The sequence below is a fragment of the Suncus etruscus genome, chromosome 8, assembly GCF_024139225.1.
Source record: "Suncus etruscus isolate mSunEtr1 chromosome 8, mSunEtr1.pri.cur, whole genome shotgun sequence".
In the NCBI taxonomy this organism is placed as follows: Eukaryota; Metazoa; Chordata; class Mammalia; order Eulipotyphla; family Soricidae; genus Suncus; species Suncus etruscus.
Window position 1 is genome coordinate 78260754 of NC_064855.1, and position 27074 is coordinate 78287827.

The 27074-nt window shown below is 36.0% G+C and overlaps 1 protein-coding gene across 1 annotated transcript in view; it reads right to left on the reverse strand.

The window, feature by feature from the left end:
• DIAPH3 (diaphanous related formin 3) overlaps positions 1-27074 on the reverse strand; it is a 552109-nt gene that overhangs the window by 395153 nt on the left and 129882 nt on the right. Inside the window, 3 exon segments of the mRNA XM_049778724.1 lie at positions 6006-6075; positions 6159-6233; positions 26884-27014. Of these exon segments, the coding sequence (XP_049634681.1) occupies positions 6006-6075; positions 6159-6233; positions 26884-27014 (276 nt within the window).

Here is a 27074-nt window from a genome sequence, read left to right on the forward strand (position 1 = left end):
ATATCATAAATTCTACTTATAAAATAGATTAATTCTAAACAATTGTACCTCCATAAGGTTCCTGTGATTTTTCCCTATCATGAATGAAGAAAAAAAAAAAGGTAAATTATAGAGAATTCCTGGGAATTCATGTTGACTGTTTTAAGTCTCCTCTCTACAGCAACCAGTTTCCAAATCATACTAGGGCCTAATAATCGCATTTAATAAGGTGAAATCTTATTTTCACCTATTTTCCAAAAGCTAAAGGAATACCATATGGAAAGATGGAAAGTCAACTATCTCCGCTTCCAACATTGTTGTGTTTCTTGACAACAGAAACATTTCTTTCTCTCTTGGTTTCTAAATGCCCATAAATCAGGAGATAACCAGAAAAGAAAGGGAAAGGGAACAATGGTTGCTGAATAATTTTAATAAAAACACTCTTACTTCTTCCCCTTGTTTACAGATTATTTTTGTATTCTAACTGGAGGGAAGAGTTCAGATATGAATCACTAGTTTAGGGCAAATCCAAATGCTGTATATTAGCATTCAGGTAGCAAAGGAGTTGCTACTCAGTCAGAGTTGTAACTGAGTCTTCTTTTTTTTTAATTATTATTTTTAATTTTTATTGTGACCAAAGTGCATTACAAATCTTTCACTGCATCATTTATGGTACATAGTGACAATGAATGAGGGGCATTCCCACCACCAGTGCTGTCCTCCCTCCACCCCTGTTCCAAGTATGCATCCCATATCTCCCTCCACTAACCCCCCAGTATGCTAGTGCAACTGGTCTCCACTTTACAGCTTGTTGTAGATTGAGCATCCATTCCACCATCATTCGAGATAAAAAGGATAAGAAAAAGGGGAGAAAAAAATTTGGTGACAACTACCGAAAAAAGAAAGAAGAGAGAGAGAAAAAAAATAAAGAAAAATGGAAGAAAAAAGAAAAAAAAATGGACCCGGCAAAAAATAAATCTCTAAATAATAACCACAAGCATGAAAAAAAAAAAAAAAAGAGAACAGTGGAAGAAAAAAGAGAAGGAAAATAAAGTCAAAAACTAACAAATCAAAACAAAACAAGAAAAAGTATGGGTGCTGGAGTGGTAGGGTTTGGCGTTCCCCCCACTTTTTTTTTTTTTGCACAGGCACAGTAAGCATTGGGGAACAACGGGAATTCCCGTGGCCTAAGAGATTCAGGGTTTCTCCATCCTTGAAGCATACCATCATGGGATCAACCCCTGGTTCCATATATACTCATTACCCCATCCCAAAGGCTTTTTTGTGATGCTAGGAAAGTTTCCTCTCGGTTGTGTGTAAGAAAATCAAGCCACTGTAGCTAGCAATCTTGGTATTTGCGCAGGTTATAGGTCAGGGTCTAGGATAGAGTCTCTAGGTTCTAGAGGTTCCTATCCATCATTGTTGTGGTGTTCAGTTTTCTGTAACACTTGCTCCCTGTTTTCGGTCAGTCCCTAAGCCGAAGCCTAGGATATTATGGATCCAAAGATTCTGCTCAGTCTCTGTTGTCCAAGTTGGACCTCTGCAATAAGACATCTTGTTGTTGTTGTTGTTGTTGTTTATGTGTCCTGGACTACAGCCTAGGGTAGGGTTTTCCTTATTGGTCCCAAGGTAGGCTCTTTTCAGTCACAGTTGTCAAAGTCAGTTTTCTGTTGTTGGTGCTCTTATTTTTCACAGTTCAAAGGACGATAGCTATTCTGATTGCCATTTAGTGTTAGGTGATGTGATAGGACAGCCTGGTCTTAGGTCAAGTTTTCCTTTCCTTGTTGTCATATCAAAACTAGCACAAGTTGGTGTCAGAGTAGTGTTCCAAATCTCCCAATGGAGCTTAGTTCCTGGTGGTATTGCCCGGAGCTGTATCATTTCTATGCCGGGGATCTGGGTTTTCGTTTTGGACTAACACTGTCCAATCTCCTGGGGACTGGTTCTATCCACGTGACACATGTTCAGGATGGGAGGCACCCTTCTGCTATAAAAAGTGAGTTCTTATCCCTAGAAGATAAGATATTGTTTCTGTTTCTATGGTTTCCCTTTTTTTTTTTTATTGTGCCCATACAAAAACGTATGGCATCATACTGTGTTGTTGGTGCTATTCTGGGTAAGGATGACAGGCTCACACACAGTCTTTGTTGTCTGGTTTTGTTCTGAGCTTTTATCCCAGTCAAGGCTCTTTGTACCAAGCAGCACCAAAAATGGTAAGGATAGAGAAAAAAATGTATATATTAAAATAGAACAAATAAATAAAACTGAGTTAAAAAGAAAAGGTATTCGAATAAAACAAGTGGTGGAGGAGGCTACTGTATATTTAGGAATGCACATCTTAAGATGTGTTGTTATACAGGTATTGAGCTTCCATAGGCAATATAAGACTCCCAATTAAGTCTTTTAATATATTCTTGTGGGGAGTAAAAGCCAAGGTACTTTTTGATTCACAGGCCTTGGAATTGAGTTTGAGAGATGTTTTGCTGCATTACGAGACCATATAGTGTTTTTGAGCTGGGAGCTTTGCAGAGGCCAATTCCTGTATCGTGCAACAGTCCACAATTTGGTGTGGTGAGAGGGGCCATCAAGCATGAGTCAGCAAGCGTGCTGGTTGTAGTTCTTTGCAGAGGCAAGAGAATGGAGACCCAGAGGGTGTCTTTCACTGAGGAGCTGGAAGATAGCCTGTTGGGGCAGGAGGTCAATCTTGGTGCCTACTGAGTTAGGAACTGAGGGTAAAGAGGGTTAAATTAGGGGAATATAACAGATCACGATTGAAAAATGAGGTGATAGAGGAGACACAGGGATAGGGGAGAGGCAATACATGACAGGGGCTATATACAATACATATATATGAATTGTTTGTGATTTCGGCTTGGAGTCAGTACGGAAAGTCACGTCCATTTAAAGATCTATTTGAGTATTATCATCTAAATCTTTGGTATTCCATTTCCATTCCTAGGAACCGTCTAGAATGAAGAACATTTTTAGATAATGCTCAAAAAGTGTATTTGTCGTGCGGGTGCACTTGCTTATTTGGTTATAAAAATGAGTATTAGTAAGTAAAGACACCACTGTAGGGGGTTCAGTATGAATACGGGAGGAGTTTCCCTCTTCCCCCCTCTCCCCAGAGTCCAGTTGCCAAACCTGGCCCTGAAGACCAGTTTGGCATGGAGGATCTCAATCTACTGGACTAGTTGGTCAGCCCAGGAGGCCATTGGCCAGCTGTCTGCCCAGTTTCCCAGCCATACCTGTAGGAGAGGAACAGTAATCCTGGCATGTGGGATTTTCTGGGTCCAGCTACAGCCTCCCTCTCCAGTATGAAAAAGCATAGGGGAGAAGTTTGCCTCTTCCCCCTCCCCCCAGAGCTCAGATGCCAGACCTGGCCTTGAAAGCCAGCGTGGCATGGGGGGCTCTCAGTCTCCAGGACTAACTGGTCAGTCCTGGGGCCTTTGGCCAGCTGTCTGTCCAGATTCCCAGCCATGCCAGTAGAAGAGGAGCAGTAATCCTGGCATGTGGGATTTTCTGGGTCCAGCTGCAGCCTTCCTTTCCAGTTTGAAAAAGCATGGGGTTGGAGTTTCCCTCCTCCCCCCTCCCCACAGAGCCCAGTTGCCAAACCTGGCCCTGAAGACCAGTTTAGCATGGGGGGGGATCTCAGTCTCCGCAAAATATTAACTGGTCAAAATGTAGCCCCCTTTTCCCCTTTTTAATTGCGATGTGAATATACTAGCATTTTGTCCTAATTTTGACTTCTTCCTAATGAGCACACAGGATTTTCTTCTCCTGGAAAAAAAAAAAAGCTTTTGTAAACTTGGAACTAAAAGACTAGAAAGAAACTAGTAGAAAAGAAGAAAAAAAACAGAAGTGGGCCTTTTTTGGTGAATCTGAGTAGAATAAGTATGTTATGTTATGATGCAATATAGTTTCATTAAAATTATTTTTTAAATAAAACTAGTCCAATTTCGGGGCCGGGTGGTGGCGCTAAAGGTAAGGTGTCTGCCTTGCCAGCGCTAGCCTAGGACGGACCGCGGTTCGATCCCCTGGTGTCCCATATGGTCCCCCAAGCCAGGAGCGACTTCTGAGCGCATAGCCAGGAGTAACCCCTGAGCGTTACCAGGTGTGGCCCAAAAACCAAAAACCAAAAACCAAAAAAAAAAAAAAAAAAAAAAAACTAGTCCAATTTAGCATTATAAAATATACAAATTGATTTTATCAATTGAATGATTGTTAATCATAAATAAAACACAACATTCTTTCTCCTTAAAGTCTGCATTTGTATCATTCAATAAACTCCTTAAAAGCATGTACAATAAAGTACAGAAAAAATTAGCATATGGTTTGAAGAGGTCAAAAAAATACACTTTACAAAAACAATTCAAGTATTTTTAGAGTATAGAGTTCAGGCATTAGAATACTAAATCCAAGTATCAGCAAGCTAACTTTTTTTATTAATAAAAGTAGTAATAATAAATGCAAATGATAATTTACTCCAACTCCACAAATAAAAACTGTAAGGCAATTTGCTTTTATGAGAATATATAATTTTAGATTAAAAGTTTATTCAGTTCAAATTTGTCAAATAAAGTCCAATTTAGTCTCAGACCAAGTGGGAACATGATCATCTTTATGCCACTGCACATTACTATAATACATCTCTCAAATTCAAATGATAAGTAAAATGCCTTTTTGGGTTTAAAAAAAAATGTTCTCTACTCTCAGCCTTGCCAGCACCAGTGAAGCATCCATTTGCAATATTCTCTCTATGTACGAAGACTCCTGCAGTGGTATTACACAGCCAGTATCGCATGATTTGTTCCCAACATCAATTCCTGATCCCCTTCATCATTTATTCATCAGATTCTACAAAAGGTTACTTCCTACATCTAAAAGGTAATTCATAGAGTATTATATTCAGTGTGCAAAGAACCTATAGATTCCACATTATTTTCCTTTTAAAAAAGACCATCTGATTGGGAAAAAATATGTCACTGGTCAAAAATAGAAAACTTAGCAATAGAATATGTTGAAAAAGTATAATTCAGTAAGACAAAAATTAGAAAATACAATGACTTGCTATATTTAGTAAACATACATGTATATAGTAGTTGTAATGCCACAGAACTCAAGTTTTAATATTCTAAAGATTCATTTTAAAATAATAAGGCATGGTGCTAAAGCAAAAATAGAACTAGTAAGGTACTTGCCATGCATGCAGCAGACCAGTTTATCCCCAGCATCCCATATAGTTCCCCAAATCATACCAGGTATGAACCCTGAATGCAAAGTCAGTAGTTAAGCCCTGAACACAGCAGTGTGTGGCCAAAAAATAAAAATTAAAAAAAAAGAAACAAATAAAATTTAGAATTAAAGATAGCTTTTTAAAAATACAAATTATACCACCATAGATAAAATTTTCTCCCCTGCTCTCCAATAAAAACTAAAATGATTATTATTAGTGAGGTAAATACCTAACATATTTGAGCTAAAGATAGAACAGAAAAGAATAGATCTAATTTCTCAAGTTCACAGTATGCTAAATCTAACTCCAGCATTCTCTCTTCTAATGTTTCCTCATTTAATATGCAAATTCTAGAGACTGGCCAGATTGCAATTTAATAGCAATACTTCTTCTATTAAGTATTGACATTCCATATCTGGACTGGTTCTGTTTTCATTCATTTCATTACAGAATTCAACTATAAGAATGAAGTGTTTCCAACTTGATTCTTTGTTAATAAATATTTTACAGACAACATCACAGTCACACATGACTTCAAAGCTAAATCATGCTATACTTCTGAAAATGAAGGAGAGAGAAACAGTCCACACAGGAAAAGTTAAGCACTAGCAGATCCATTCATTCACAAATTTACTCTCATTAGAGACTAAAAATCAATTAAACATTCCCATTGTGTACTGAAAAGATAATATATTACTCTAATACAAATTCTGCATTACACAGTAATTCTTATCAATGCTCTGAATTGGAGAAGAAAGAATACAGTAAATGCATCTACCTATGTGCTTACCTGTGTGTTCATCAAAGCCTTCAGACACTGTATGACTTTGTGCTGATTCTTCTTTACGATATTGTCTTGTCTGCATTAGCATAAGATATATGTTAGAATTATATGTTGACATGAAAATTTAGCTTAGTTGAAATAACAATTAGAAATACTTGCATTTTGCCATTAATCAGTCTTTCCAAAATGTCCAATAATAATCCAAGTCCCTCATGTCCAAAGCTTTCAACCCAACTGAAAGAGAAATTATGCATAAAGTTAGCATTCTATCTTAGAATATAACAAGCTCTAAAATATTTTATATTCATGATAATTCTATCACAGTTGAGAATATCAAACACCAGATCACTTATGATCCATAATCAAGCCTTAAAGTATTAAGCAAATTTATGTGTTTCTTTTTACATATGTTTACACGTATAATATATGTGTGGTTTATGTGTGTAGTCTTTAAAAACGGAATGTTGGGGCTGGAGAGATAGCATGGAGATAAGGTGTTTGCCTTGCATGCAGAAGGACAGTGCTTCGAATCCCGTCATCCCATACGGTCCCTCAAGCCTGCTGTGGGTGATTTCTGAGTGTAGAGCCAGGAGTAGCCCCTGAACGTGGCTGGGTGTGCCCCAAAAACCAAAAAAAATTTTTTTAAATAAAATAAAATAAAATAAAAACGGAATGTTAAAATAATTCAGCATTACAAATAATAAAAATGAGCTTATGTGTACGATGCCATGAGACAGACTGATAATCTATAAATATTCAATTCAAATAATTCAATTCAATTAGGTATTCAAAACTTCCAACTACAAAAGTTGCCTTTTAAAAAGAATAGTGTCAGTCTATTTTATTCATTGCACTCAACTGTATCTTCTCTGTCCAATGAAAGCAGAAATAACTAAAAATGTAATTAAACAAAACAAACAAAAAAAGCCTTCCCTGGAAAGAATAAAATCAAAGATCCTATCATAGTTAAGGTGAGAAAATCAAAGTTAAATAGGAGTTGTATCTTCAAATTAGAGTGCTACTTAAAGAGTGTACTCTCCACTATCAGCAATAGACAAATTGATTACCTATAGGCTTTCCAAGTTTTGTTCTCATATTTCATAAAAAACAGCTATAAGTGCCCTGTTTACTTTATTGACATCTTATTCTATATTAATTCTTATTTAACATTCAGCAGTAAAGTTAAAAATCAAACACAGAGAATTTTACTTGAACTAACATTGAAATGTATAAAGATCACTTAACAATCTCCTGAGTGCTTAGTACCCCACAGTGGGACTTTTTCATCTGAAATAATCACCAATCTCTATATTCAATAATATTTCATATAGCTAAGATAGTTTAGTATTATAGACTACAATCAAACTTAAACATTTTGAAAACAAAATTACTATTCTTTTTTTTTTGGTTTTTGGTTTTTGGTTTTTGGTTTTTGGGCCACACCCAGTAGTGCTCAGGGGTTAGTCCTGGCTGTCTGCTCAGAAATAGCTCCTGGCAGGCACGGGGGACCATATGGGACACTAGGATTCGAACCAATCACCTTTGGTCCTGGGTCTGCTGCTTGCAAGGCAAACGCCGCTGTGCTATCTCTCCGGGCCCAAAATTACTATTCTTAAAACTCCCTAATGCTAAAAAAAAAAAAAAAAAAAAAAACTTTTTTTTTATTTTGTGACTTTCAATTAAAACATCATGACACTTAATAAGTTTGCATAAACTAAAAAATTTAGGAAGCACAGCAGTACAACTAGTTCAAAGTCATCTGATCTCAAATAAAGAATAGTTTTTTTTGTTTTGTTTTGTTTGGTTTGGTTTTTGGGCCATACCCGGCGTTGCTCAGGGGTTACTCCTGGCTGTCTGCTCAGAAATAGCTCCTGGCAGGCACAGGGGACCATATGAGACACCGGGATTCGAACCAACCACCTTTGGTCCTGGATTGGCTGCTTGCAAGCAAACGCTGCTGTGCTATCTCTCCGGGCCCTAATAAAGAATAGCTATTAGTAAAATGTATCACCTTTAAAATGACAACTGAAACTAAATATAGAACCCATAGAAGTTCTCAAATACATTCTTAGACCCACTAGATAATTTTTCCACTATAGAATACAAATCATTAAAGTAAAACATATCCACTAATATGTTGTTTAGCATGAAATAGTTCGTAAATTCACTGAAATGAAATATAAAGAAGAATAGTGCCAAATTATACTATTTTTTTTCTCTTTAATAGAAGAGAGATAGTGAAGGCAATAAATCAGTGCTTGGGGTCCAGGTTCTGTAGTGGCAGAACTAGGACATCCCAGCACAGTACAGGCGACTCCACGACTCTTCTCAGTGAGTGATACTTAAAGAAATCAGTTGGTGGATCAGCATTCATCTGCATGCTAGGCATGCACCTTATAACATTCCAGTCCTATACTACATTCAAAACTGGTAGCGAAAATTATTTTCTCAACAATAAAATCAGAGAAGCTGGCAATAGTCTCCTAGGATGCATGCTGCAAACAGGGGTGGAGGAAAGACAACATTGGTGGTGGGAATGCTCCTTATACAATGCCACTATGTACCTAAAAAATTACTGTGAAAGATTTGTAATACACTTTGGTCAAAATAAAAATTAAAAAAAGAGTTAACTTCACATTTCATAAAACATATCAAAATCAAATTAGACAGGGAAAAGAAAGTGATGACTTATAATGAAACCATAGAATATATAAATATAAAAAAGAAAGCTAGGGCCCGGAGAGATAGCACAGCGGCGTTTGCCTTGCAAGCAGCCATCCAGGACCAAAGGTGGTTGGTTCGAATCCCAGTGTCCCATATGGTCCCCCGTGCCTGCCAGGAGCTATTTCTGAGCAGACAGCCAGGAATAACCTCTGAGCAATGCTGGGTGTGGCCCAAAAACCAAAAAAAAAAAAAAAAAAAGAAAAAAAGAAAAAGAAAAAAAAAAGAAAGCTAATGAAAGTCCTTGCTAAAAAGAAATGCTAAAACACAAATCAAACATGCATAAATATAATCCCTGTTCTATTCAACATTTGCAATTGTGGGCACAATTTCAACATGTTTTTGAATTAGCCAATTGTCACTCATAAGCCCATCTCTCATACTTTCATCCCACTTTATCTTTCTACAATATTTTTTGTAAGATTGGAATCAAATATAACTTCCTAGCGCTTCAGGAAAAGATGTTCAAAAGAAAAAGTGATATTGAGTAGATAGGTGTGCATTCCTGACAGAAGTTTATTGAAATCCATAGCTTTCTACAAAAGTAAAAAATTCCTTATCATCAGTGTAGGAAGCAACCTAGGGGAAAAATATTATCAACTAATCTATAAATGATCAATCTTCAAGAAACAAAATCTGTACTATTTATTCTGTGCCTGTCAGCATCGCACAATCAGGCATTATGTGGTTTAACTATAAATTGCATTCATGGATGAATAAGCACTGTGCAAATGTTTCTTCTTCATGAATAGAAATGACACATAGATTAGTATGACATTTATATTGGGAAAAATTGCTTTAAAACGGCAAAAAGGTAATATGCTAAGTACTAATTTAACATAAAATCTACCTCTTACAATTCTAGCAGAGGAAATATCAAACTCTTCTCTTAATTGCTTCACTAAAAATCTAAGTATATTAGCATTTAGCATTTCCTAGTAGGAAGTGTGTAGGAGAAAGGCGGTTAATAGGTAAAAGGGAACAAAGGGAGTAGGGTTAGAAAACAAAGCAGGTTATAAGGATTAATTGTTCCATCCATCTTTACACAGCAACTAAAGTTTTGAAATATAGTTACTACTTCCAGAGACACAGGATGACTCAAAAGTCTGTAAAGTGGCTTGACCTGGACTGTAGATTTCATGAAGCAAATACTTTCACTGCATTGAGCAGCAGAGCTAATAATCAGATTACTTCCTGGTCAGAGAAATAGAACATTATAATGTTTGTTTCCCATAGCCTAAGTCATCACCTCTTTTCCCATATATGTTCTAAGGAAAAGAAACACAAATGCACTGTGGATTGTCTGAGCTGGTATAAACTTACTAAATTGCAAGGGCAGTCATATGTCATATACACCTGGAGAATAAGGACCATTTCTTATGTTTCTTTAAATACTTGGGCACCAGAGACTGAGGGGTGTGTGTGTGTGCTCACTGTATGGTTAATATTATGACTAAGAATGAGAAATAGTAATTAAATAAAAACCAAAAAGTCTTATGCCCTGAAAGAAATCACAAATTAGTGACTGATTCAAATACTGAGAAAAATCATTAACATAATGCAGTAAAGTAAGTGCAATAGTCAGCCATATTGCTAAGGATCTACCTCTTCAAAACAAAGCAGCTAATGTCTGAACTGAATCTTCAAAGACACCTACCACAAAAGAGATGATTTCCTAAGCAGGAAAGTAATGCATACTAAATGTGAAAAATATGGTCTGTGCTGTTATGAAGAGTATCTGTATCAAAGATGCAATGAAGCAAGTTGGAGTGTGCTGGACTGTGAACAAACTATATAAAAATGCCAGGGGCCATGGGAAATTTAAAGAATTTGTAGGTAACAAACCTGAATGATAAGCACATCAGCCCTCCCCAAAAAAATCTACATCCTATAGATAACCTATGAATATATTCCCATATATACCAAAGAGGGAATTAAGAAGGAAATTAAAGTTGCAGTTGGAATTAAGGTTGCTACTGAGAGTATTTCAGAGGTTCCTAGATGGGTCTAATTAAATATATAGATTAAAATTAATTAAATTAATTAAAAATTAATTTAAAAATTGTTAAAAACTGCAGAAAACTGCAAAACTGGAAGAGAGATATTCAAAGTACAAGGTATCAGCCTGCATTTACAGGCCAAAAGGTGGAAGAACATAACCTCAGAAGTTAGGGGTACACTCTAAAAAAAAAAAAGAGATAGCCCTAAATTGAGAGTAAGCAAGACAGCAGGGCTGTCTAGGACACAAATACAAAGAACCTGATTCTGCCAACAACAATCAAGTTCAAATACCAGAATCTCGTTCATGAATATGGGATGTCCCCGTATATTTAAACTTCCTTTTATTTCATTATGATTCTATAAATTTCAGCATAAAAATAAAATGTGATCTATTCAACTCAGCCATTGATTGTTTTCTTTTAGGTTTTGCTTTGGGCACAATAGTAAATGGTATTTTCAAAGAGTTCATTGCTAGTACATAAAGTAAAAAGGATTTTTCCCCATAAAAATATTACAACAATAAAAATATATATATTACAACAAACTAGCACTCTTAGTATTTAAGTTTTTGATATAATCAATAATATGAATAATTCTGCAGTTATTTTGAATCCTATAATCTTGCTGAATAATTTCCCTTCTTAAAACAAATGATTGAGCCTCCCCAGCAGTATTGGGGTGGGGAGAAAGAGTTTCCAACAATACTCATGATGTGAGTCAGAAAATGCAATAAAGATCAGTCTACATACCACAGATAGAGCCCAATCCAGTGTGACTCTTAACCTTGTAAAAAACAGACACATCGGGACATATGCCCAGAAAGAAAAGGCCAAGTGAGAGAACACCAAAGCAAAGTCGATCATCCATCTAAAGCCAAGGAAAGAGACCATAAAAGAAATCAGCCCTACATACTGCATTGATGCAAGACATTCTGCCTTCAAATCTCTGAGAAGTTTCTTTGATGAAGACACCCTGTTACTACTAGCAAACCAGTCCCTCCCACCTTTATGTTTTTACCTCCTTTACAGTGCAAAGGTTTTTAAGACTTGCTCTATTTATATTTTGAAAACAACTGCTCATATTACAATTTTTGCTACCCCAATTTACCAATTCAAAAAATTCTTTGGTGATACCTATTGTTTATGTCCATGATTTTACTTATTATGTAAATTTACTTTATATTCTCCCTATTATACTAAGATATATACTTTTTATCACTTCCTTAAAGGTCACTAAGCCACAAAATTTTAGGTTAAGTTCACTGACTGCGAATTTTCTTGATCTTTACACATCAGAACATGTCTCCACTTCCCCTTCATGAAGAATTATTTTCATGAAGAATTTATGAAGAATTATTTCTGTCTGAAAGCTTTTGCCAGCATGGGGAATGGCAGGCCTCCATGCCAAAGGTCTTTTTACCAAGCTGGGGGGAGGGGGGGAGGAGGGCTATGAAGTTCGGGCCACCCACAACAGTTTTCCATCTCCTTTCTCGCTGACTCCAGGGCTATCCCTGAATGCATGACCAGGGGGCCAGCGAGGTGGGTGCCAGGGAGGAGTTTAAAGTGGACCCCAGGGTTTCCCCAACCCCCAACCTACTCTAGAGGGGCTGGCTTCAGGAAGTCGCAGGTAACTTTCCTTCCCAACAGTGTCCTTTCTAAAACCATGAAGAGGCCATTGTCCCCACATGTAAATTATAGATAGTTAAATAGGGTATCATAGAGCTTAATCTGTTTGGAATAAACAAAATGTCTATATTGTATACTTTCCTTCCCTCCTTTGCTCACCACACTACAATCTCATTTTTAGTCCTTTATTCCCTCACCCCCACCTACTATTACCCCACATTTAACCATTTTACCCTCAGTTCTTGGCTCCTCATGAAGCAGATCATTATCCCCACTTTAGCCAGCTGCCAACCAGCTCCCAAAGTGAAAAAAGAGACTCTCAGCCTGAGAAGAAACCAATACTCTGTTCCTATTTATCTACTCTCAGTGGCCTCCTGTCCTCCACCTTCCTTCATTGTGTAACTATAGTTGCTACCATACTAGGTTTCTGAGAAGTTCCCACTCAAACCTGTTATCTTATGTGTATGTTGTATATTTATAGTAGCATAGCTTTTCATTTGCACAAAACACAAGGAAAAGAATACTGATTTCATCTTTTTAACATCACAAGTATGCAACATCCACTGATAAGTCTATGCCAGAAGTTCCCACCAAGATACAAAAGATAAGGCAGAAAAAGTATTATCAGTATAATTATAAAAATTCAGATATATATATTTGTATATAAATATATATATATATATATATATATATCTAGATTCAAGATCAGTGCATAAGTAACTGAAGAGGTGAAGGAACCTACAACAACAAAAGTGGTGGTAAGAAAAAAGGCAATAAACATGGGGGAAGATAATAAAGATGGTGGGGAAACCTGAAAGAGGATCTAGAAGTGGTAAATAGACTAACTGTGGGTAGTTAATACTACAGTCGTAAGTATGAATGCTAAAGAAGCAAGTCAAATGGCTAAAAGAACCTGGTCAGGGGATAGAGAAAAATCATGAGTCCAGATAACTATGTCTTTGATTTTGACACAGAAAGATGTAAAGTTACCTTAGATTTTAAAAGCAGAGGAAAAATATTGTGTTTACTTTCAGAAAACCCATGCATTTCATTCACATTTTAAAAAATGTGTGCATTTTCAGGATGCTCTACAAATACATTTTTAATCATCACCTACCTAATCACCTTACCAAAGTACCTAATATTTTTCATTACATGTGTGAAATACTGGCTAACACCTATGACTTAAATTTGAGTGAGTTATTCCTCTCACATATCAAACATGCTCTTGACTCCAAGAAGGAGCAGTCGAGTTTGCTTCCAATTTGATTTTTAGTTGTGCATATTAATGAAATTATCCAATAAAAATTACACAACTATGTATCATTAGGAATAGGTGTGATTTTTATTAAAACAAGACAGTAACTTAAAAACACTTATAAAGACTTTTTAGTGCTGTGAGTAGATGAAACCCATTTTAATTATTAAGAGATGTCACTAAAATAAGACGTGAATTCTACACTCAGATGACATGCTAACAGCATTTATCTACATTCCAAAGCTTTACCAATAAGAGAAAGATAAAGTATTATGGGTGTGATTTATACAACCATGCTTTGTGTCTCATACAAGAAAAATATTGGGCTCATGTCAAATGTTTAAAGAACAAAAATGAATGTTTACATCTTTAGTGCAAATGTTTAAGAGAAAATAAAAATCACGTGTGATTCAAAAACCTTCAAATAACCGAAGGATTAGGCAAGAAGCATATGAGCAAACACTGCAGCTGAAGAAGTGCAGCACCACAGTAGGTGTGTGGGACCACCAACACACGCAACAACAATGGGGCTCGCACAAGAAAACGAGTTTGTATTTTTCACCTTGAAAAAAGAAAAACTTCCACCACAGAAGTTTTAAGTGCCTTTCTAAGAAAAATGTTGTACATTTTCCTATGTTCTGCTTTTCAATATTAATTTATTTTTATATATCATTAAACTTAGATTTGTTAGAATAAGTAAAGTACTTTCATCACTCCACAAAACATTCTAAAAGGCCAAGACAAACACAAAGTTATTTTGCTAAAAATCAATATAAGAAGCTTCTTGAAAGGGGGAAAAAATACATCACTGGTCACATGTGACAAAGTAACAAATTTCATACCTTAAACTTAGAAGGTCAACGTTAATACTGTATATTATCCAGATCCAATTTACATTCCCCTGTCAGAGTAATATATCACCAATGCTGAATATAATTATAGCTCATTTTAAGCTTTCATTTTCACCTAGCTTTAGCAAGGTGACTAAATACTTCAAATGAACAGTTAGGTGGGGGAGTACAAAGCAATTAACATGCCTGGAAGGGCAAAACAAACATATACCTACATTCCATTCAATGGCCCTTCCACAAAAATTATACTAAATTATACCACCAGACAGAAAATTAGGAACTAAATAACATCCTCACTGGAAAATCTACCAAACTTCCCATTTTAACCAAAGAAGTATGTTCTCCAAGAAATACCATTTAAAGAAAATATGCACCTGAAACAGGTCATTCATTCCAACTCCCAAATAAAGATATCATAGAATCTCTAGGCAGTCTAATTCTAGGTAATTTTTAGCGATAACATATTCAAAGTCATAAATGATCTAGGGAAAGTAAACCAAATCAAACAAAAAGTCATTGCAAGGACCGGAGAGAGAGAACAGCCGTAGGGCGTCTGCCTTGCAATCGGCTAACCCAGCCGACCCAGGACCAATGGTGGTTCGAATCCTGACATAACATATATGATCCCCCGTGCCTGCCAGGAGAAATTTTTGAGCATAGAGCCAGGAGTAACCCCTTGGTGCAGCCGGGTGTGCCCCCCCCCCACCAAAAAAAAGCCATTGCAAGAGCAACCCATAACAAAGGAATAAGCAAACATGGATAGATCACGGAAAATACTAGTCAGCTTTAAAAATGAAATCCTCCCATTTGACACAATCTTCATACTAGAGGTTATTGTGCCCTCAATGAAGTAAGCCAATGAAGACATATAATGATTTAATTCAAATGGTATGTAGAGAAATCAAAACGAAAACAATAAAGTGTATATTTAGACCATGAAACGAATTACTAGTTGCTGTAAAGAAAGAGCCTAAAAGGTGGACAGAATGGGAGAGACACCCATCAATTTTCAATGATAAACATTTGATCTAAGTTAAATTAAAGCATATTTTTATCTTATACTTCCCTTTGCTTTAAAGCTGGTAGTTTGGGAATTGTTGGTGGGAATGTTGCACTGGTGAAGGGAGGGGGTGTTCTTTTATTATAACTAAAACCCAACTACAAACATGTTTGTAATCGTGGTGCTTAAACAATAATATTTGAAAAAATAAAAATAAAACAATAAAGTTGGTAGTTTTGGTTTAGCCTTCCTGGCTCCATAACTGTTGTGTTCAGAGTTAATTTCTGACTCTTCTCAGGGAACTACCAATGACAGGGATCAAACCTAGGTGAGCTGCATGCAAGGCAAGCATTCAACCTATTCTAGCACCTTTAAGGTATATGTACTAAGGTCTTTCATTTATAGATAGTACAGTTTCCAATGTACTCTATTTTTACTGTTAACTTTACAATCAAAGTCAAAGCTTTTAAGATATAGGTAAAGTTAACTTTAAAATCAAGTTTTTACAATAGATTTTCATACATCTATAAATCAATATCAAGTTATAGTGAAAATAATAGTATATAAAAAGAAAGACTCCCACGAGTGAGGAATATCCAAACTTTTAAAGACTCTCTGAAAAATGACACAAAAGCTTGGAAAGATTGAGAATACAGTGGAAGAAAATGGTTTGCCCTTTAAAAATACCAACTTAGTACTCATCTGAAAACATTAAAAGTATTTTCTTCTAGGGCATTTCTTCATTAATATTTGATTCTGTTAAAGTACTTTCAAAATGACAGCAAAGCAATTTAAAATTAGAGGACATTTTTAAACTAATGTTGCTTTAATAAGCATGATTAAGTGTCGTAAGACTTAAACACAAATATAAAGCACATTCTAAGACATATGGCATTATCCAACTAAGGAGAAAAAGAACAGTAGCAACAACCTACATTACATTTTCAGAAAATAACCTGAAAGAAAAAAAAAACAAAACACTTTATAAAAGGGAAAGTGAAAAAAAGCAATAGTACAGTGGGTACATCACCTACATCTGAGATCATTCTCTTTCTCTCTCTCTGCCAGGGCATGCCTAAGCTTTTAGGGGGGCTCAGCCCACCAGATGTATACTCAGATTTTCCTGGTGGGTAGAACTAATTTAACCCCCATGGGATTCCTCAAAAAGCCTGCTGTGGATGCCTTTTTCCCCTGAGTGGATGGTTGAGGAATTTCCAAAGAGACGCCTGACATTACATTTTCAGCCAGTATTTGACTATCTCTCCTTCGTATATATCAGGCAAAATAATAGCCTCTATCAAATAATTTGGCTCAGAAATTCCAGCACCAAAGTTTATTTGAGAACCCCTTTTTCTGGATATAGTCAGCCCTAAAAGCAAAGACAATTTTTCTCTCCTTTTCAAATATATCCTTTGCAGCTGCAGTTTCTGGTAATCAAGGGTGTAACCAGAATACAGATTTTGACTTTTGACCCTCCTTTAGAAATAGGGAAGCTCATTCCTGGGGATTTGGTACCTCCCTTCATAGAGCCCAGCCTAGAAAGACAAAGTTTCTAGATATTTCCTATTTTCTCCTAATCCTGATTTTACATTTAAAGCAAGCTTGCTAAGAGTTAACTTGAGCTGTGACCTTCTCTCTTGTAACTTAGAATTTTTATAGTCACACCCATAGTTTAGGTATTGTTATTGTTGTACTAGGCTTTGTGATTACAATTATTCTTCACCTGTGGCTAATTTTACCCCTATAAATACCCCTGCTCAAAAATTAAACTTGTCGCACTCCTGCCAGAAACGTGTTGACCCCACATTCTGTGTGTGGTTTCATTTATTTCATATTTCATATTTCTCTGTACACCTGGTTGAAGCAACCCGCTCTCCCTGAAGTGGATTCACGGAAATCACACTGGCGCTGTAAAATAGAAGCCGCTTTCAGCATCTCTCCTCTCTCTCTCTCTGTCTCTCTCTCTGTCTCTCTCTGTGTGTCTCTCTCTCCGTGTCTCTCTGTCTCTCTCTGTCTCTGTCTCTGTCTGTCTGTCTGTCTCTCTCTCTGTTTCCAACTGTGAATAATGCTTCCATGAGCATAGGAGTACAGATGTGGTTTCTGCATTGTGCTTTGGGGATCTTGGAGTGTTTTCTCATATGCATAGAACTGTGGCATCATAAGGAAGCCAAATTCCTGGGTTTTTGAAGACTGAATATAATGTTCTCAAAAAAAGCTGACCAGGGACCAAGCAATAGAACAGCAGGGAGGAGACTTGCCTTGCATGCAGTCAACTCAGGTTCAATCCCCAGCATTCCATTTGGTTCCCTAAGACATATTAGGAGTAATTTCTGAGTGCAGAGCCAGGAGTAATCTCTGAGCATAGGGTGTGACTCCAAAAACAAACAAAAAAATCAATAAGCTGATTAGTTGACATTTCCAGGAGCAGTGAAAAAGAGAGTCCCTTTTTCTTCATCAACCACACCAATACTGGCTGCTGTTTGTTTTCTGGGGTTTTTTTAAGGCCAAACCCAGAGATGCTGCTCAGGGGTAGTAACTCCTGATTCTATACTGCAAAATGACTTCTAATTGGGCTAATGGGGGACATTAGTTCCCTGTTGTTCATTTTAGATGATTGCTAATATCTCTAGTGTGAGATGATATCTCATTGCTGTTTTTTTTTTTAATTTAAACACTATGGTTCAGGTTGCTCATAATACTTTTTTTCACACATAAAGTTGTTCATGATTGAGCTACAGTCATATAATATACAACAACCTTCAACATTGCATATTTCCAGTCATCACCACTGCCCCCAGTATCCCTCGCCCTACCTCATACCCTAATTTGCATTTAACTGATACATAATAATACAGAGTATTTTCTTTCCAGATGCTTTTGGTCATTTGTATTTTCATCAAGCAAGTTTCTGTTCATCTATTCTTCCCACTTTTTGATGGGATTGGATTTTTTCAAAGTTATCGGAGCTTTAGATATCTTGAATATTACCCATTTGTCAGATGAATGGTGGATAAATAATTTCTCCCAGTCTATAGTTTGTTGTATTCTGGTCCTCATTTCCTTTGAGGTACAAAAGCATCCTAGTTTAATACTGTCCCACTTGTCCATCTTTGCTTCCACTTAATAAAAATTAAAAGCAGAACTGGTTCTTAGTAGGAAGCTTGCCACCTAGGTGGTGCAGTATGGTAGAAGGAAAAGAACCACTATAGAAGAAAGTGGCCACTCTGGACCAGGTCAAGGTGCTGAAAGGAGGCAAAGTAACAAGAATGATATCCTATCAGTATAGTATTGTAAACTCAGTGCCTAAAAAGAGATTGGAGGGGGTTGGGAGATGGAGGGAACTAGTGATATTGGTGAAGAGACGGTGATCAATGGTAAAAGAATTGGTGTTAGAAAACTGTGCCTAACTCAATCATGAATAACTCTGTTACTTTGTAATTCAGAGTAATTCAATTTACAATAAACAGTTTAATGCATACCAGAACTGGAGAATACAGGATGAAAGGTATGTTCATGGCCTGTGGCTGACCCTAGTTCAATCCCCAGCACAGTATATGGTACTCAGAGCACTGTCAGGGGTTACACCTAAACTCTGAGCTAGGAGTAGTAGCTTCTTAGCATCAGGTGAGGCCAACCTCTAAACTCAAAAATCTTTAAGTCTCCTAGCATATTTCCTTTACTTAGTCTTACTGTCCTGCATACAACTGTGAAAATATAATAAAGAAATGCCTATGTCAAAAGAGAAAACCCACAGATCGAAAGACAGGTAAGCAGCACTCTGATAGAATTATTTTATCTAGAAATAATCTAGATTTCTATTATGGTAGCCAAAGCCACTTCTGCCTCTTAAGCACTTGAAAAGTTGCTAGTTTTCATTAATTTTAATTAATTAGATTTAAATAGCCCTAAGTGACTACAGTATTAAACTATACACAGCAAGGGAACAGACCTGGCGGCATTTCCTGCCTTCCTGGCATTAACAAGACAAAGAAAGGAAAAAAAGCTACAAAGAATCCAAAAACAAAGATCACCCAGGAAATCCTTTACTACTTTCACCCAGCTCACAAATTATTCCCTATAAAGAGGAAAAGAAATCTCTACATATTATTAGTTCCCAACTTTCATAAGTCTTTTATGTCAAGGTTTTATATGTGATGTCTTTATAAAAGTCCAAAACAGGTTATAGGAAAGAAAATTGAAGAAATTTAGTAACAGGTGTTGCTACCATGCTCCTTCCCTCTTTTCTAAAATGGGCTCCACTATCTTCCTACTCATAGGGATTACTTCATTGCTCCCCCTTCCCAGTATTTAAATGTTCCAAAAGATTTATCAAATTGATAGAAGTAGAGAAAGAAGGACACTGAGCACACAGGACTTGTCCCACAGTGATCTGTTTCCTGTACCCTGGCAGTTTGGTAAATGCAATTCAGGAGAAAGTGGCAGGTGTATTTCACCTTCAAGTCCCATTTCTATCTACATTTAGCTCTAGCTTTTCCAGCAGTGAAGATGACACCACGTTCTTTATCTGTTAATGTATTCAGAATTCAAAGACAAAGAGGAGTGTAATTAGTATCACCACAAAACCTATTATTTTGCATGGTCATGTGTGAAATAGGACAGCAAATGAACTAAAAAAACTTTAGTAACCAGTGAAAGACCTTACTTGTGAAAGTCAAGAAGAAATGGTCAATTAGAAATTATTTGAGAGAGGCCAGAGAGATAGCATGGAGGAAAGGCATCCTATGTGGTCCCCTGAGCCTGCCAGGAGCGACTTCTGAAGGTAGAGCCAGGAGCAACCCCTGAGCACTGCCGGGTGTGACCCAAAAACAAAACAAAACAAAACAAAAAAAATTATTTGAGAGGTCCTACAAAAGATGCTGAAAAGTGAAACTGAATGCAACATCTAAGTGGAAGCAGTTTTGGGGCTTTATCAAGTGGACTCTTTTTAAATCTAAGTACTTGCAAAAAGAAAAATCAAATAAAAATATATGTATAAATATAAAAAGGCAAAGACAAAACAGAGAAAATATAAAGACATTTGTACATTACATACATTTATAAAATGTAAAAGTAAAAATACCAAAAAAAACCCACAAAAAAGAATAAGTAAAAATATGAAAAAGATTGCTACAAAATAAATAGCTGTATATATCAATATGCATATATCTATTAAAATATTATTTAATACACTTCAAGTCTCAGGAGAACATATGGAAGATTATTATTTGAGGATAATTATATGAGGATCAAAGAAGAATCAAAAGTTAGAAATACAGAGTCAGAGTAATAGTACAGTGGATGAAGTGTTTGCCTTACCATATCCAACCTGGGTTCAATTCCTCCTACTCATATAATCACTTTAGCTAACCAAGAATAATTCATGGGTGAAGAACCAGGAGTAACCCCTGAGAAGTACCAGTGTACAAAAAAATAAATAAATAAAAAATAGAAGTGTTTACAGTATACTATTGAAAGAATAGCAAAACTAAAAATAATCAGAGCTGGCTCATATAGGATAGTGGGAGAAAAAAAAACTAGATGTCTAATTATAGAAAGATGTGGGAAAAGATGTGGGAAAAAAGCCTCTAGTTATAGCTAATAGAATATGTCAGTCTCATTAGTAGGAAGGCAGATAATATTTTACTATTAGGACAAATATTCTTAATATGTTTGACATTTCATAAAAATAAGTTTCAAAGTAAGTCATAGTATTAGTAACTTCAGTATTTGTCTTTTTCACACCATTTTGATAGTAGGAGTTTAATTTCTTGCAATAGTTTTATTTATCTTTATACATGTATAATGTATAAACAGTCAGCATTTCCAAAGATAAGCTCTTCTAGTGGCTTCATATTTCAAAACCAGAAATACAGAATACCAGATAGATAGATCAGTGAGCTGAGCACATGCTTTAAATAAGAAAGGCCTGGTTTGGTACTCAACACTACCTGGTCCCCTGAGCACAAAGCCAAAAATAGCCGAGAAGGGACCAGAAGTACAATTGGGTGTGAGAAAAAATATGTATATATAAATAAAACTTCTATCTCAGAAATGCAGAAAACAAGGTTCAAATCATGATACCAATTAAACATAAAACCCAAAGGCTACTCATTTGCTTTGAAACAAACTTGCAGGTATTAATATAGTCTGAAGTGATTTTCTGAAAATTACAACTAGTATCTTAATCAATTGTTTTAGAAATGTAACAAAAAGGGGCAGGAGATCGCAAGGAGGTAAGGCGTTTGCCTCTCATGCAAAAGGTCATCAGTTCGAATCCCAGCGTCCCATATGGTTCCCCGTGCCTGCCAGGAACAATTTCTGAGCATGAAGCCAGGAGTAACCCCTGAGCATTGCCAGGTGTGACCCAAAAACCACACACAAAAAAAAAGTAACAAAAAGATAACTTTAGTGAGAAGCTATTTTCAATAAACTTCAAAATGCACACTAATCAAGAATAAACCAAAGTATTTCTGAAAAAATAAATCACAAATCTAAAAACTTGGTAAGACCAAGATTTCTAACAGAAATTTTGTCCATGACAACTGCGAAAAATTAGAAAATAAAGATGCATTTTGTAACTAATCTGCTATATGCATAGATGGATATGAACGAAAACACTTGATATCAATCATAAGGATGTTAGTGTCTCTCTACCTTTGATTTTACACCACAGTATATTCAATAACTCAAACATAATTGTAAACTATATCAAGATTCACTAAAAATTGTACTCGATGTTTTAAAAAAGTTGGTCTTTGCCTTAAGTATTCCAAAAATAAAACTCAAAATTGAATGATTAATAAAAGTTCAAACAGAAGAACTATGTGATTTGCAAATCAACACTTTATAAAACAAGTCAAATAATCTGGTATTTAATGCACTGATTCTTACAGAATTTACTATCCAGATGGTAAAAGACTGACATGGCTCATAATTATTAGGCAGATTTTCAGAAGTTGATGACTAGATCAAAACACATTGTACATCTTGGTTTAGATGGGTGTGGGGGAGGGGGCCCTAGTTTTTCCTTGATTTGTGACTTAAATAAATTCTGATACCAAATCAACATTGAAGGATCATTAATCAGTTTGCTTGTTTCAATTCTATTCTCAGACATTAAAGAATATTAATGCTGATTTACTCAATAATATCATAGGTTTAATAGTAATCTCAGAAGCTTACAAAAAAATCTTATCTTTTGAATTTAATCACATATGACACATTGAAAATAAAATATAAAAATGTGACTGAATTAGCAGATATAAGATAACAGTAAATTCCAAAGACCTGAATATAGAAAAAAAATTGTCTATTTACATGTGCTGCAGCCAAGTCAACTGTCTAATTGGAGTACAGAGCACAGAAATAGTCAAATATCTGCTCAATTTTCTCTCTGTATACAGTACTACATGTTCATATAAAAGATTCTCCAGTAACATTTCCATCATTTTAAATTAAGCACTCAGTGGTGAACTTAATGTAGTACAATGCATGCATGCTGCTTTCTCATGATGGACACCTAAAATTTATAATGCAATGTTACCACAACAAAAAAGAATTCTCTCCTTTTCAATTATTAAAAAAAAATATTTCAGAGGAAACAAACATAAAACTTGAGATTCATAAAAATATATTTTAAGCTGGCCATGCTAAGGGAAATAATTATACAAGGTTTTGTTCTTTGGGGGAAAAAATTAATTTTCAAAATAAGATTCTAATGAAAGAAGCATAGTATTTCTGTTTTTAGGTAAAAATCACAATGAATAATTGCATTCATTGTAATGTACATAAATTCCTATCAAAAATACTTTTGAGTTTTTTTACTATTATATTAATCAATTCAAAATACAAAGTTACTTTTTTATAAGGAAAATGTCTACTTTTAATTATATTTAAAAAAAACAATTCAAAGCTTTCTAGTCCCCAGTGACTACTAAAGACTGAGAAGTTAGTTTATTGCCCCATACTACTCTCCAGAGGAGCAGGACCTGAATCTGTTCTACGACTTATTCAAACTCCACATTTAAAATAGTACTTGGAAAAATAGTAAGCACTCAATCATAAACTTTTAATGAAGTACATTTAATGAGTAAAGATTTTTAATCTGGAAACCAGAAACTCTTCAAGTATGACTGTATCTGCCAAATAAATTCCTAATTGTACTTAGTTTCTAACAATAGTTAAGGTAAGACCCAGAAGGCTGAAATTAAACCTCACTGCTTCCCATCAACAAATCTTTTTTTATATATCTTTATTTAAACAGTATGATTATTGTTATATATATTCTTGGAAGGAGATGAATAAGACATATAAAGTCCCTGTCTCATTCTGACCATTTTGTTCCAATCTAAAGAATGGAACAAAGTGAAATACAGAAAACTAATGAAATGTACTAAAGATTCTGTACGCACTTTTCTACTCCATAAACCTAAAGTACTTTCATTGTCTCAGCGGAGAGGGTCTTGTTTTAAATACTTTAACTGTAAGGGCTTTTTTCATTATTTTCATCATTTGAGTCAAAACTCAAAAACAATTGGGGCCGGGCGGTGGCGCTGGAGGTAAGGTGCCTGCCTTGCCTGCGCTAGCCTAGGACGGACCGCGGTTCGATCCCCCGGCGTCCCATATGGTCCCCCAAGCCAGGAGCGACTTCTGAGCGCATAGCCAGGAGTAACCCCTGAGCGTCACCGGGTGTGGCCCAAAAACCAAAAAAAAAAAAAAAAAAAAAAAACAAAAAAACTCAAAAACAAAACTCCAAAGAGTAATCAAGTAGAATATCAAAGAGATTATTTTACCTACCATTAACTACTCCAGTCAGCTATCCTACTCATCAGAATGAATATACATAGATATATATACATGCATATACAAACTCCTATGCAAAAAATAAGCATTTATTACATAATATCTCATAAGTGACCATAATACACCCTTGCAACTCTAAGGCTTTTTTATGATCAGTTTCTAATATTTGCTCGATAATGTTCAGTAATATTCTGGATTAAAAGAAAAACATAGGATGAACTCAGTTATGTGGTATTAAAACAGAACAAGAGAATACAATGTTTGAAAATAGGAAAATACCTAGATCAACACTAGTCTCAGAGTATTGGAAGAAGATTGGCAAAAGAAAAAATAAGGGAGGGAGAAAAGGAAGAAAAGATCTGTGTACCTCAGAGTTGCTTAGCTAGATACTCAAATCACATAGTCAAAAATCACAAAACAAAGAGATCCAAACTCCAATAACCAAATTCAAAATGTGCCTACCAAGGGGCAAGCTATACATGGGTGGGAAAGAACACGAGAACATTGGTGGTAATAAAAAACACTTATAATGGTATAGATGTTGAAACTTACTATGTCTGAAACCCAAATATGAATAACTTTGTAAATCATGATACTATAATTTAAGAAAGTTTACTCGATGGGGTCAGAAAGATAGTAAGGGTTAAGGCAAGTTAAGAAACTCGCCTTGCACATAGGTAACCCAGATTCAGATTTGATTCCATAAAGTCATAGTGTCTGTTTCTCCTGCACTATCACCAACCCCCTCAAATCCATCTCCAAACTCCCCACCACCCCCTATGAAATGGCAAGAATGATTCCTAAAATAACAGTCAAAAACAACCCTGAGAAGACAAGGCACAGGGATGTGTCTATTACTCACCCTAAATGGCCACCAAGGTCTGTTCCTCTTACCTGGACTATTGCAATAATACCACCGAGGCCAATATAGCTGCATGGAGAAGTAATCCCCATCAGGGACCGAATGGGACATGGCTTGCCAATATGTACCAAGGGACTGACCCCCCTATGTTTGCCACTGCTTTTGCAATTTAAACAACTCTCCCAGAGTAGACAATGGTCTAAGAAGATATCATTTTTCTATAAGGATGTTAGAAGAACATGTCAGAAGAATAAAACTCCAAAACTGAAGTTGCTCTCCAGAACAGGTAGGGACTAGACCTAGGCTCTGTAAGAGCAATGTTGTTTCTATGCTAACAAGTCAGGAATCATCCATGAGACTCTGCAGCTGGTGAAGGCTAGTTTGTAGGAACAGGAAAGGCGATGGAAAGATTCTGCCACCTAGTATAAACAGTGGTTCAAACACCCTGGAAAACATCTTTGATTAAGATGCTTATGCTAAAATCCCAATATGTGCCCACAAGTAGGGACAAGGACTAGGAACCTAAAAGAAAGTCAAAGATTTAACTCAGGTCCATAAGAGGGAATATGGGGTTCTGGGTTCTGAATAAGAAGGGACGCCATTTTGTAAAGGGCACTTGGCAAGCTTCTGTTCTGAACAAGGGAGGGAATGCCATTTTGTAAGGATCGCATGGTGTAAGCATGCTGGGTTTCCTTAAGCCTATTTAACACCACCCCAAACTCCCTGGCCATATCAGGTAGCCTATCAGGAAAAAACCTGAGGGAGCAGTAGGAATGTATCCCTAAACAATAGCCAATCATTTTAAAGATCATCAGAAAGCTAGAAACTCCCTATATCCCTTTCCAATATAATCCTCTTCATGACCTTGGGCAGGGTTCATCTCCTTCTAGAGATGACCCTTGGCCTGCCAGTTTGGGGGCTATTGGCATACAAATTAAAGTATTCAGCTTAAAAAAAAATAAAAACGGAAAGAAAGAAAGAAAGAAATGAAATGAAATAACCCCTGTGAGCAACTCCCAGTATGTCTTCCATTTACTCCCCCAAAAAAGAAAAAAAATTCGATAAATGAAAATTGGCACATGGAAACACCTATAGTTGCCAAATATAAAATATACAGTTAAATTTGAGTTTCTTCTATCACAAGAAAGTCTAAAATTCAGATTTTACTGCATGCTATACTTAGATTTGGTAAATAGCTATGGTCAACACCTACACAGCTATCTGTTCCATTAAAGAAAATGGCATTAACAATTATTTCAAATAGAAATCACTGTATATACAAGACTAAAATTCAGTACAAAGTCACTCAACCTTAAAAATTTATGTTTTAGGGGCCGGGAAGGTGGCGCTAGAGATAAGGTGTCTGCCTTGTAAGCTCTACCAAGGAACGGACCACGGTTCGAACCCCCGGCGTCCCATATGGTCCCCCCAAGCCAGGGGCGATTTCTGAGCACATAGCCAGGAGTAACCCCTGAGCGTCAAACAGGTGTGGCCCAAAAACCAAAAAAAAAAAAAAAAAAAAAAAAAAAAATTTATGTTTTATGCTTCTGACTCAATGATCAAAATCACAAGCTACCATTCAAAAATAAATTCAAGAAGTACTATTAAACTATCTTTCTCCATGCATATAAACATTCCATTTTAACTGAGAAGTTTTGAGGTATACGGTATTTTTGCTACAAAATAAAGTATTAAGTGAAAAGGACAGATTAATGGTATTTGTTTAATTTAGTAAATGCCCTGATCATGTTCCCACAGATTTACCTCACAGGGTTACTAGTCAAAGACACTCGGAGTGATTCCAGGCACATGACAAGTCTCTCATCCACGGAACCAACTTTCAATTCATAGATGAATTCCTGAGGTAAAATCTGCCGTCTCCTCTTAAGACTTCCCTGTAAAATAAGTTTTTAAAAATTAATTCAGAATACTTAAATATTAGTTACCAAGCAGCG